Source organism: Dendrobates tinctorius, unplaced genomic scaffold, assembly GCF_039654945.1.
Source record: "Dendrobates tinctorius isolate UK_male_01 unplaced genomic scaffold, ASM3965494v1 ptg000011l, whole genome shotgun sequence".
NCBI lineage: Eukaryota > Metazoa > Chordata > Amphibia > Anura > Dendrobatidae > Dendrobates > Dendrobates tinctorius.
In genome coordinates, this window is record NW_027361679.1 from 48,780,588 (window position 1) to 48,794,818 (window position 14,231).

The window sequence follows — 14,231 nt, forward strand, 5'->3', positions numbered from 1 at the left end:
AAAGGTGACAAGTATCCCGCAGCCTTTACTTTCTGGCCTGAAGCCCTGGATGCAGTAGCTATAATTCCTATGGAGATGTTTTTACAAAGAAAACATTGCCGTGTGTGGTAGTTGGACCAGAGCCTGAATTATAATTGATTTGTATGGAGGAGGTCTGCTTGCTAACAATTCCTAATAGTAGGGAGTACAGCCAGCAAATGGGTATTATTCCAAGCTGGCATTAACAAATAATAGAACAGAGTGAGTCAGTACAGGGATCCCATATGTTAGCAATAATGCTGTGTATTGGGGAGTGATGGTACTTTCCAAGTAGATATGGACTTCTGAAAGTATTGCCAAGAAAGGGCAGACTCCCAAATACAGGAAAGCTTCTCTCCAGGATACAGCACTGCGGCCTGGCCACCACCTTCATCACACGGGCAGTATACGGGCCCGCAGTCTATGATGGTGACATCACATCTTATGTTTTGTAGCCAAAACATGAATGTATTTAGATGGTCTGGTGTTCACTGAAGCTTACATTTACAATAAAATCACCAGTAACTTTTTTTTATCTGTTTTTGATTTTTGACAAAGCTGGATTACAACCAAGAATGTCTGGCTTCTTGTTAGAGGAGCACCAGTGATGTCTGCAGTTTACACTGCCTGTAAAGGAACTAATACTGTATGTTCCAGTTCTAAAGAGGCAGTCGCCCTCTAGTGGTTATTTTCTAGAATATCATCTTAAAACCCAAAACGAGAAATTCACTTACAGAGAAATGCTACTAGATACTGGAAACTATAGCATGAAATAAATATAAAGTGAATCTGTCAGCAGGATTTCAACCCAGTCTCCCCAAACTATTAATATGTGCATGTAGCGCTTTCAAAGACAAATCCAGCAATACCTTTACATAACCAGTCCGTTCCTTCATTACTGAGAAATTAGTGTTAAAATGAATATTCAAAGGAGGGTGTAGATCTGAAGCCTCTGTCACTCCATCTCTATTCCCCGTCCAACTCTGCCTACTCTAACTTTACTCACAGCCTCTATGCTATGTGACTTCATGCAAGAGAGCCGTCAGTCAAGCTGGAGGAGGTGGTGATGGGTGGGGACATATAAATAGATAGATTCCTTTCTCTTAAATGTTAGTGTAGTCAGAATCCCTCTATGATATTTGAGTTGTGGTCTGCGCCAATAAATTGTGGTGAGTTGCCCTGTGTGGTCTGGAAAGGACCGCTGAACACAGAAAATGTGGGGGCTCTGACTGCAGGAAGCAACACTTAGTTACCTAGTTGTGGTGTTTAATATGTTATACAAACTTTCCTCTTAAACTCGCCTGTATGTTGTGTAAGAAGCATAGAAAGAATGACAAGGCATGGAAAATCTGCCATGTACATATTTTATGGGATTTCCTGGATTGGAGTTACACTGTGAAAAAGTTCTTAAGGGCCCATTTGGGATTAGTTGGGGTCCCTGCTGTAGTCAGGCCCCCATCGGTCAACAATGGGGTGGTCCGAAAGTAAAACCTCTTTTAATCTAAAATGCCTAGTTATTTAATATAATAATCTTATCACTTTTCTAATACATTTTGATATAAAATTCCCTGCCATTCCCTCTACTCTAACTTATTTCATTTTTTACTACTTCCTCTGAGAATCCTAGTGCATGCTGGGATAATCAAACAGAGGGTCATAAGGGGGCAGAGGTGCTACGGTCACTGCCTCCTCCTTGAAAGGAAGCGTCATCAGTGACGTCAGTTTTAGGGGTTAGGCTAGTCCCTGCTCTACTGAGCATGCATCGCTCGTCAATTCCGACATATGCTGCTCATTAAGTTTTTTCAGTGAATTCTGTCAGTAGTTTTCCAGTACTACCACCCAAGCTGTCTTCAATCAATTTGCAATTGTAAAAGTTCTCCTTTGAGTTAGATTTTGCTACTGTGTAATGTGCACAGTGACAGTGCACTCCTTTCCCTGCTGTGAGCATAAGTAATGGGCCAAAAAGAGAGTGCACTGTCAGTGTGTGTTGTAAGGTTACCTGGCATCAAGGCAAGCAAAGCAGCTACCAGTGCTGCCTCCTGAAATGATGTCACAGAATTGACAACCGACGCTTGCTTAGTAGAGCAGGAACTAGCCCAGACTTTGAAACGGGGGTCACTGATAATGCTTCTTTTTATGGAGGGGGCAGAGGCTGTGGCAGTGACCTCAGCCTCTGCCCCCAATGGCACTTCGTTTGACGATCCCAGCATGCACTAGAATTGTCAAACGAAGTGTCATCAGAGGAAGAAGTAAAAAATAAATAAATGCAGATAGAGTAGAGAGGGAATTGTGGGGAATTTTGTAATTAAAGTGTATAAGAAAATTGATTAGATTATTACATTAAATAGATGGGCATTTAGGATTTAAATAGGTTTTGCTTTCGAACCTCCCCTTTAATGCTATTTCTCAGCAATATGTCATTATGAGAAAACCTATTTGAGAAGATACTTTGGAGATAAAAACTGCACTATGTGAAGAGGGCCTTATAGCGAAACTCTTGTCATAAAGTGAATCTTTAGCCTTTTGAGCTTGACACGTTAACATTTGTTTTATATGATGAAAAGGTTGTTTTCCTGTATACATTTATGTCCAGTCTCCATAATTATGATGCCAAGGACATCTCAAAAGATGAACATTGCTTCTCTGGTTGTGTTTTTTTTCTTTCTACATCGCCTTTAATTTGCCATTTTTCATTGCTAATGTGAGTGTTTTGTATGTTTTCTCCCCCTGTGTGTGTTGTTTTTTTCTTTTAACTTACAGTGCAAGCTTCACATAAAAGTGTGCCGAGCCAAGGATGTCCCAGCATTCACCTGCTTATTGCAGTAATGTGTCCCTGCCATTTGTGTTCCTCGACACAGATCACTAATTACTCATTTAACGCATCATGTTTGGCTGCCCGTGGGGGAGACTGCGCGCACTCGGACTTTTTGTCTTGTTGCTGGGAAGCGAATGTTGCCGAGCCTTGCCTGCCCAGATTGGCAGCAATGCGTTGCCTATCATAATTGTGCTCCTGCTGGCTAAAATCTGTCTAATCCTCGAAGACCTTGTCTGCATGTACGTAGAACGGACCAATCACTGCCCAGAACTGTAAACAATGGACGATACACAGCGGTTACATGTAGTCACCTGACCACTAAGTATGCACATGGCTTCCGTTTAGAGCGTTTTCTTTAATCCAACGTAATTCCAGAAGTTTTGATATAGAAACAAAGATTATGTGACCAGTATTTCCAATGTCCAGTTTCTCGAGGGATCAGGACGCAATCTGTATTAATAAACCTTTCTGTTCTTGTAAAAGTGCCCAGAATTCCTCGTAGATGCCAGTGTGAACCGTTGCACTTTGCTTTGCACATCTAATTTGCAGAACCCCCATGACAGCAACACAATAGAAAATGCTTCACACTGGCTAAGAGGTGAGACATAAATCGGCAGCCAAATGCAAAGGGAGTGAAGCTAAACTGACAGACATGACACAATGAAGAACGCAGCAGCTCATTCTCTATGTATATAATCTCTTGTAACAATGCCTCAGCATCTCTGGTTCCAGGCCTCGGACTTTCTTGCAGGGCCCTCTTGTTTGGCAAGTCAACTGGCTAACAAAGCAACAAGACCCTTCCTTATTTTAGAAGTATTACTTAGTTCTAATAAATGTCACTTTTAAGTAACCCTCACCTTTTTTTTTACTTCCGCGAGCAGGAGATTTCTGTATGTATGTGTGTGAAGGAGCTCTTTCACTCCACACATTGCTTTTCTTTTTATTTTCCATCCTGACATTCAAAGCCCATCCTGTGTTGGCATACATGGTAAGAAAACTGACTAAACTGTGTCTTGTATTCTCTTTCTATGCGGTTCCTTCCCGGACAGCAACTTTCCATTTACGATACATTCCAAGAAGTGGCGACCCATGTTTACCTTTTGACTTCTGGATTTCTTTCTCTTCTGATGCTGTTTTGCCTGATCCCTCTCTGCTCATAGCTAGGTAGTCTCTCTCTTTTCTTGATTGTAAGCTCGCCTGGGTCACGGCTTACCTAATACTGCACTTCCCACTATGCCTGCGGCTGACCTCCTCACTTGCCAGAATGCAACCGATGCGCATCTCTAATGCTTGATATTGCCTTGATGGAGCCTATTATTTATTTTTCATTTTTTGTTGCACTGCCTAAACATGGCTCTGGGTGGTGTTTAATACAGGATGGACCACTATGCAAGCAGTAGCAAGCAGGGGCATTGGGGATTACGGGTTCAGTGATGGTTGAAGCTTTAGATGACAAATCAGAAACCAGTTTCCTTTCCATTAGTTGTGTCCAGTCACTCATTACGCTGAGGATCTTCATGTTGTGTGTTGTCCTTTTTACCGTTGTACAGTAAATGTACACTTTTTGTATACTTTCTAATACATGTGCCCAGATCAGTGCCCACCGCAGTACCATTTTTGTATTTTTTATATTGTTTAAGAATAAAACTTTGATTAATCTCAGGAATTTGAACCAAAGCTGTATTTAGTGTTTTTGCTGGGAAACCCCAAATGGAGGGAATAATCCCAACCATATCATTGCGTCACATATATTATGTCGCATGAATGCTACACTATATGGCAATGTGTTTAATTTTACATTTAAGCAATTATTTTTTGCAATTAAATAAAGGGTTTTTTAATGATAAAAAAAAAGCTTCTAAAGTTTTGCCAAGTTAGTGTTTTCTACCAGCCTTAATTCCATGACATATCCCTGGGCCATGTTTAGCAGGATACCGCCGCACCTGTATGTCTTTCTTTTTGTGTCTATACTTTTTCCACAGTAGTCCTTGGCTGTGCACGGAGTAAGTGGCTTCCTTCCAATCTGTTTGGATGTGCTTCCCCTGCCCGCATGTAAGTATATCAGAGGTCTGGATTCCTAATCTGGATGAATGCTAAGAACTTGTGCTACCTTGAATGAACAGAAAGTAATGTTAACTCTGTTATCTGGCTGCATCAAATATGCAGGCGGCGTGAGGGCACAGAGACAGGGGCCATTTCTGTTCTGCCATTCAGTTGAACAGTTTTTCAGCTTTAGATGATAAAAACATTTTGTTTTTGAAGGCAAAGCCAAAATAAAAAATGTTTTAACACAGGAACAGAAAATTCTAAAATTCCAAAAATATTAAATTCTGTATAAAAAGAAGCAGAATAACTTGGTGCCACAATTATACATATTGAAAACTTGTCCTAATCCTTCATTCATCTGTTCTGTCTTTGGGTTACTGTCTAGTTTTACCAAAAATCCCAGTAAACATCTGAATTTGGCCATGTTCAGTATTTGGTCAGTTTTTTACATCAGTGTTTGTAAGCCAAAACCAGGAGTGGAACAATCAGAGGAAAAGTATAAGGCCGGGATCACACATGCGAGAAACACGGCCAAGTCTCGCATGTCAATACCAGACACTGCCGCCGGCACTCGGGAGGCGGAGCCTGCGGCGCCATGTATTGCTATGCGGCTGCACGCTCTGGTCCGAGTGCCGGGTATTAACATGCGAGAGACTTGGCCGTATTCCTCGCATGTGTGATCCAGGCATCATAGTACCACTCTTGGTTTTGACTTACAAATACTGATGCAAAATGCTGATTGTGTGTGAACTTGACCTTACTCCTGTTTGCTCTTTGCATAAAGCCTCATTCATACGTCATTATTTTTCATGTATGCAAAAAAAAGGTACAGGTGTCATCAGTGTTTCATCAGTATTTCATCCGTATTTTTCACAGATGGATAAATATATAACAAAGCTTCTCCTATACTTTGCAATGTTAATGCAAATGCCATCTGTGTGCTGTCCGTGTTTTTCAAAGATCCATAGACTTACATTGGCACTTCTCATCCATGACGCCTGGGGAAAAAATAGACATGTCTACAGACACACGGTCCATGAAAAAACACGGACATATGAACAGCCCCTTAGACTATAAAAGGTACCTGTTGTATCCATGAAAAAAATGGGTAGAACATGTGCGTTCAACATGGATATCTGAATTGGGCCTAAAGATATAATGAAGCCAGTAGCAGCCTGTTAGACCACATTTACCAATCTCTTCATTTTAATAAGATGGTTGACCCCAAAATGAGCTAAGTACCTAATATATCAGACGCTTAAAATAGATACCATAAGAAGTTCAAACATCCAGTTGGTTCTTAGGACATTTTCTATTTAACCAGGAATTGCAACGTAAAACCGCATGGTACTCTATATTCAATATGAACCATGTTTCCATGCCTTCCTCATGCACTGTCTTGGCTCTCACGTGCAACTGCGCTTGTCCTTGCCTTATTCCTCATCCCCCTTTCCTGCTGCACTGGGAACACATTCGTGGGTTGTCACATTGTCTCATGTGAAGATACGTCCATCGTCCTCACCGCATCTTGTTGACCTGTCGTGCATTTGGTTGGATAGGGTGTATGCCATCTGGAAAGCTTGTGGATGCAATCTAACGCTCGCTGCTTCTTTTTTTTTTTTTTTTTTTTTTTAATCCTGAATATGAAGCTGTGAACAGCACTAGGAATAATGCAATGTTATACTTTAATTTTTATATATAAAATATACCATTTGCCTTAAATTGTAGCTTTAGGAGTTTGAATACCAATGTTGTTGAATGTCTTTTTTTTTTACGTTGTGAAACTTTTTTTTTTTTTTTTACCTTGCATCCAGTGTTAATGCAGTATTCTATGATGCATATTAGGCACTTATGTGTTTTGAATTTTTAATGGTGTTTGAACATTTGTGTATAAACTATAAAAACGATATCACTTTTTGAATACCATTTTGTATGTTAGACAGAGGACATGAAAATGTTGCCAGCACATAAAAATATATACTTTTACCCCACCTTGAGACGTGTTTGTCCTTTTTTTTATGCTTTCGTAAATATCGCATGTATACATTTCTGCTACAAGAAAAGGTTCACATTAAGGAAAAACTGTAAAGATGAATTCCCATGGAAGGCATAAATATAAGTATAGTTACACCCTCCATAAAAGACATGCAGAATTAAAGACAATCTGTCACCATGTTTTGCTACCTAATCTGAGAAAAGCATAGTGTAGAGACTCCGACTCCAGCAATGTGTCACTCACTGAGCTGCTTGCAGTAGTTTTGATGAAATTACTGTTTTATGACGAGGAGATTTACTGAAGGACTAGTAAACCTGCTGTCATATAGGCCTCCATATTCATGAGCTCTGTATAACCCCACCCCCACCACTGATTGGCATCATTCTGCCTATGCACAGTGTACAGAGAAAGCTGCCAATCAGTGATGTGGGCGGGGTTAATACTAATAAATAATAATAAATTTTATTTTTATAGCGCCGACATATTCCGCAGCACTTTACATTTCAGAGGGGATTTGTACAGACAATAGACATTACAGCATAACAATAATCACATACAGTAGATTATAACAAATAACAAGAGGAGTGAGGGCCCTGCTCGCAAGTTTACAGTCTATGAGGAAAGAGGGAGACACGAAAGGTGGGTGGTAACAGTTGCTCTGATTGTATGGACCAGCCATAATGTTAAGTGTGTAACAGTACAGACACAGAGGGCTAATGGATGCATAAAGCATGTGGGAACATGATGCTGGGAACCTGGTTATGGTAAAACTTTTGGCTCTGCCACACAGGGATAGGTTAGGTTAATGTGTTGAGGCGATAGGCCAGTCTGAATAAATGCGTTTTCAGGACACGCTTAAAATTGTGGGGATTGGGGACTAATCGTATTGACCTGGGAAGTGCATTCCAAAGAATTGGCGCCGCACGTGTAAAGTCTTGGAGACGGGAGTGGGAGGTTCTGACTATTGAGGATACCAACCTCAGGTCATCAGCAGAACGGAGGGCGCGGGTAGGGTGGTATACTGAAACAAGGGAGGAGATGTAGGGTGGTGCTGAGCCATGGAGGGCTTTGTGGGTGAGGGTAATAAGTTTATACTGAATTCTGGAGTGGATGGGTAGCCAGTGTAATGACTGGCACAAGGTAGAGGCATCGGTGTAACGATTGGCGAGGAATATGATCCTGGCTGCAGCATTCAAGACAGATTGGAGAGGGGAGAGTTTGGTAAGAGGGAGACCGATTAGAAGAGAGTTACAATAGTCGAGACGAGAATGAATAAGAGAAACAGTAAGAGTTTTTGCAGAGTCAAAAGTAAGAAAAGGTCGAATTCTAGAAATGTTTTTGAGGTGCAGATGACAAGAGCGAGCCAGCGATCGAATGTGGGGGGCAAAGGAAAGCTCGGAATCAAGTATGACCCCAAGACAGCGGGCATGTTGCTGGGGAGTAATAGTGGAACCACACACAGAAATAGCAATGTCGGGTATAGGTACATTAGTAGAGGGAGGAAACACCAGGAGTTCAGTCTTTGACAGGTTCAGTCTCAGATATAGTGAGGACATGATATTAGACACAGCGTTTAGACAATCGCCAGTGTTTTCTAGAAAGGCTGGCGTGATGTCAGGAGAAGAAGCGTATAATTGGGTGTCATCAGCATAGAGATGGTACTGGAAACCAAATCTACTGATTGTTTGACCAATAGGGGCAGTGTACAAGGAGAAGAGGAGGGGGCCTAGAACCGATCCTTGAGGAACCCCAACAGTAAGGGGAAGGTGAGAGGAGGAGGAACCGGCAAAAGAAACAGTAAAGGAGCGGTCGGAGAGATAGGAGGAGAACCAGGAGAGAACGGTGTCCTTGAGGCCAATGGAATGGAGCATAGTGAGGAGGAGCTGATGATCCACAGTGTCGAATGCTGCAGAGAGATCCAAGAGAATTAGCATGGAGTAATGACCATTTGATTTAGCTGTTAGCAGATCATTAGAGACTTTAGTGAGGGCAGTTTCAGTGGAGTGTAAAGAGCGGAAACCGGATTGGAGAGGGTCGAGAACAGAGTTTTCTGAGAGATAGCGGATAAGACTGGAGTGGACCAGGCGTTCCAGGAGTTTAGAGATGAAGGGAAGATTAGAGACAGGTCTATAGTTAGCGGCACAGTTTTGGTCGAGGGATGGTTTTTTAAGTAGTGGATGTATGATGGCATGCTTAAATGAGGAGGGAAAAATACCAGAAGAGAGAGAGAGGTTAAATATTTTAGTTAGGTGAGGGGTGACAGCAGGGGAAAGGGACTGGAGGAGATGTGACGGAAATGGGTCACTGGTGCAAGTAGTTGGGCGAGAAGATGCAAGGAGCCTGCTTACTTCTTCTTCTGTGACTGGTTCAAAATCAGAGAGTGAGTTAGATGCAGTGGGGGAGGGAGGACAGTGCATGGTATGAGGGGATTTGGAGATAATTTCCTGTCGGATCTGGTCAATTTTTTCTTTGAAGTAATTGGCCAGATCGTCAGCTCGGAGCTCCGTGGTTGGGGCCTGTACTCTTGGATTGAGTAGAGAATGAAAAGTGTCAAAGAGACGTTTCGGGTTATTGGACAGTGAGGTGATGAGGGTGTTGAAATAGGTTTGTTTGGAGAGGTGAAGGGCAGTGTTGTATGTTCTAAGCATAAACTTAAAATGGATGAAATCTTCGTGTAGATTGGATTTTCTCCACAGACGTTCGGCGCACCTGGAGCACCGCTGCAGGAAACGTGTTTGCACCGTGTGCCAGGGTTGTCGCCGTCTCTGTTGTGGTGTTCTATTTATAGGGGGTGCAAATTCATCCAGGGCACTTTGAAGTGTTTCATTGTAATGCTTCAATGCAGAATCAGGACATGAGAGGGAGGAGATGGGGGCCAATGAAGACTGCAAGTTCTTCAGAAGTTTCTGGGTGTTAATGGCCTGTATGTTTCTATAAGTCTGGACAGTGGGGGTGACCTGAGCAGCCTGGCAGTTCTGTATAGAGAATGAAAGAAGATTGTGGTCAGAGAGCGGGAGATGGGAGTTTGCAAAATCATCCACTGCACAAAGCCGAGAGAAGGCCAAGTCGAGGGAGTTTCCGTCTTCATGCGTTGGAGAATTAGTAAGCTGCGAAAGGCCAAATGAGGAGGTTAGAGATAAAAGGTGAGTAGCAGATGGGGAGAGGGGAAGAGCAATGGGGATGTTGAAATCTCCCATGATGAGGGTACGGATGTCACAGGAGAGAAAATGTTGAAGCCAAGTGGCAAAATGATCCAGGAACTGATGGGAGGGGCCGGGAGGACGATACACCACCGCCACTTGCATGGAGAAGGGGGTGTAGAGTCTGACGGCATGGACCTCAAAAGAAGGGAAGACAAGTGAGGGTACTTGAGGGATAACCTGAAAGGTACATTTTGGTGATAGGAGCAGACCAACGCCTCCACCAGCTCAATTGTCTGATCTTGGGGTATGAGAGAAGTGTAGCCCCCCGTATGAAAGAGCAGCAGCAGCGGTAGTATCTGACTGCTGGATCCAGGTTTCAGTAAGAGCCAGGAGGTTAAGAGAATTAGAAAGGAAGAAGTCATGAATGAAGGAGAGTTTGTTACACACTGAGCGAGAATTCCAAAGTGCACAATTAAGAGAGACAGATGGCATGCAGGGAATATTAATAAGATTAGAGGGGTTTCTGAGTGTAGCAGTGGGGGGGTTTGACTTTCTATAACATGGGGGACCAGGGTTGGGAGCAATGTCTCCTGCGACTAGGAGAAGGAGGATAGAAAGAGTGAGCAGATGGTTAAGTGATTTGTGAGAGCGTCTCTGGTGTTGAATGGTGGGACTGCCTGGATCTGTGCAATTTAACAATGTGAAAAGAGCGTGAGTGCTATACATAGGAGAGGAACGAAGCGAGGGGCCAATATGGATGGAGTGTGGAGAGTTAATGCCAGGGTGGTGGATGTGTGTGAATGCAGCGGCCAGGATATAAATTACACAAATGCATATGGTATATATTTGTTGTACTCCTAATGTACAGGGAGTAGATGTATATAAATGTCTTACCTGTCTCCTGCCCTGTCTAACTGTCATGTTATAACTGCCAGAAGTACTTTGATACATGTACTTCGATTACATGTGCATAAATGCCCCCTGCATAAATGCTCCCCCTAGCTATGTCTGAATATATAGGAGGTTAAGGCTAAGTTGTTTTTTTTTGGCTCTCTCTTCTCGTTAATCAATCACACTAAATTGAGACACCAGGACCCAATAAAATGTTGTGGTCAAATAAACACATGTCCAGCACTACATGGATCATAAAGCACTTTGAAAAGTTTCTTGACCTCACAACATAAGGGGACAAGCAGAGTAAGTTGAAAAAAAACTATATACCAGATATAAGTTTGCAGAGTTGAAAACACATAGATAGCATTCAGGATTAACTGCTTGCTGACATTGAATGGAGACACAGGAGTGGATTCAGAGCAGAGATTGGAAAAGCTGGTTACCAGATATAAGTTTGCAGAGTTGAAAACACATAGATAGCATTCAGGATTAACTGCTTGGGGTTATACAGAGCTCAGCATTCTGAGCACTGCTATATCTGCAGCAGATAAAACAGTGGTTTTATGAAAACTGTAGCAAGCAGCCCAGTAAGTGATACATTGCTGGAATCTGACTCTACCTCGACATCATGCAGCTCTCAGATAGGGTCGCAAAACCTTGTTGACAGATTCCCTTTAAGTTTGTTGCTGCCTTCCAGCACAAGTTGAGTATAGGCAACAGTCAAAGTCCTCGCCGGGCTGATGTGGAGATACAGTTAAATGGAGGTACAGTTTATAAAAACGTATTGTCTGATCCATCCTGGGAAGTTGATCCTTTAAGATATTGAACACATACAGTGAAGGTCCATCTAGCACACAGACCATGGGCAGTTATCTGTGGTAGTGATTCTCAGCTTTGGCACTCAAGTGCACCCAAAAGGTCTTTATTTTCAGAATTTCCTTACTTTTGCGCAAATGAATTATTACCATTTGGAATATGTACAACTGTTTACTTAATGAGATATCCTTAAATCAAGGCCTGATTGGGGAGATTTGAAGACTGGAGTTAAGAAGCACTCCACTGTGGCACCTTGTTCAGCCAGTTCAAGGTGCCCAATAACACCATAGACTGCAATAGTACAGCAGAATACCATTAGATAAGCCACAGCTAAAGTAATGGAGAGCCTTATGGGGACCACAATTCCGTTTCATTTAGGTATCGCTTATTCATAGTCAAGGTGTAGCTTAATTCAGTGTGTAGCAGCTGCTGCCGTGTACTGCAGAATAGCTCCTATTTTGTGCAGCTCCTTTTTACAGCTAGTGGTTAGAGGAGCAAAAAAAAATCCAGCCGTTAATTGAAGTATTGGACACCCACTGATCTATTCCAAAGCATGCTGTGACTGCAGAACCCCTTTAAGTCTAGGCATATATCTAGACAGCATGGGCTTGTGATAAGAGTTTATAGGAGCCTTAAGTGACACAACATTTTGGAGAACACTTCAGAAAAATGCATGTCGCTTACTCCCATGAGCTGCTAAATGTATATATTGCCACATGGTTGCTAGTATCTTGCTTCCAGATTTTGGCTACACTTTATTTCCATGTACCGTTATATGTTCACCATGTCTATCACATCTATTGTATGTTTTCATTGTGTTTTACACATGCACCCTGACACATTAACATTAGAGCACTTGAGTAAAACTTCAAGCCTTACTAATTGGATAGATTTTGTGGTCCACTCTGTTTTCAGGTACCGGTGTTTGGTTTTCAAGTCATTTTTTTAAATGACTGACAATCAGCATTACACAATCTGCCTGCACTCTAAGCTCTTGAAACCATTTTTATGCCCACCGTTTGTCTTCTACCGGCTGCACTTCATTTTGAGTTTAGTAATAGCTGCATAATGAAGTCACTAGTCAACAAAAAATAGGCCCCTATGTATTATTGATCTAAGAGTAGGAAAAAAAAAGAGTTGGAAAAGCTGGGATTGTTTCTCTATTATCTCTAGGTCTATGCCCTAACTTTCCTTCACTAAAAGTTTCTAAAAATTCAATATGATGAATTTCAAAAATAAATTGCAAATTCAAATAATGTTAGAGACCACTACAGTGTTCAAAGAGATGTTATAGTAAATCAGAAGGTACAAATAAAGGTAAGTTTCCTTGCTACCCTCCCTCCTTTTTTAAAGGGAATCTGTCATCAGCTTTTTTGCTACCCCATCTGAGAACAGCATGATGTAGAGATAGAGTCCCTGATGCCAGTGATGTGTCACTTGATAAGATCAGTGTTTGATCTGTTGCAAATTCTCAGAATGCTGAGCTCTGCATAACCCCGCCCACACCACTGATTGGCAGCTTTCTGCTTATGCGTAGTGTACAAAGAAAGCTGCCAATCAGTAGTGGGGGCGTGGTTGGACTACCTGGCAGAATGTTTACTAGTCCTATATTGATAATCTGCTGATAAAAGGATTTTAGAAAAATTACTCTAAGAAGACCAATGAGTAATACATCACTGGATTGGGGTCTCTGTCTCTACATCATGCAGCTCTCAGATTACGTAGCAAAAACTTGGTAAAAGGTTCCCTTTAAAACTTTGGTCATGAAATGTTTGAGGGTTTGTGATGATCCGTATATGTAAATTATATTTATTACCTCTGAAAAGATCATTTGTATTCAGATTTTCTCAAATTTAAGACATAAACAATATGAGGATATCTAAGCAAGAAAAAATAACCGGATACCATGCAGTGCTGCCAGCTAAATTAAAAAGTTGTGTGTTTGTTAACTTAGTGGAAAATCTAGTTATTGACGCACCAAGAATGTCTTAATGTTGTTTTAAAGTAAAACTTCTAGAAAAAAAAAATGATAACGACAAGCTGTCATGATGGTGAGCCCCGTACCAAATTGCTTATATTGGCACTTAGCTAGTTGAAAGATAAGCTAATATGGTTGTAAAATTATTTATAAAATCAGTCGCTTCATCATTAAAAGATCCACGCTTTGATTCACATGCAAATGAGGTTGAAGTGCTTTTTGTGTAATCAGAGCACTTTGTGAGTCTCTACTCAATGGCTAAATTTCTTTCTTTTTCTATTTGATTGACAGAGTTGTAATATGAAGATAAATGTTGGCAATAAAATTTAGTCATGATTTAACTGTTGGCCAAAATATATAGTTTTGACTAATTTAGCCCACATCTGGCCATCATTTAGTCACTTTTTTTGTCTATCAGAGCAGCTACAGTCTTAAGAATTTGCTATGACGTGGTTGAGCCTTCATTCAATATTCTGATATATGGTATGGTCCATTGCCATCCAGTCTTATAAATAAGTGGTGGCA

General features: G+C 41.5%; 1 protein-coding gene across 9 annotated transcripts in view; it reads left to right on the forward strand.

Moving 5' to 3' along the window:
* The window catches only part of SEPTIN11 (septin 11), a 141,410-nt gene that overhangs the window by 120,549 nt on the left and 6,630 nt on the right, over window positions 1-14,231 (forward strand). For 2 of the 9 annotated variants that reach the window (XM_073542032.1, XM_073541974.1), the window contains exon 10: window positions 3,883-6,878. The exons of 1 other annotated variant lie outside the window; for it this stretch is intronic. In XM_073542032.1, coding sequence (XP_073398133.1) covers window positions 3,883-3,937 — 55 coding nt within the window. In that variant the 3' untranslated portion in view covers window positions 3,938-6,878. Of the gene's footprint in view, window positions 1-2,778; window positions 6,879-14,231 lie in introns of those variants that run through there. 6 more of the 9 variants (XR_012219744.1, XM_073541990.1, XM_073542007.1 and 3 more) reach the window with 6 other exon arrangements.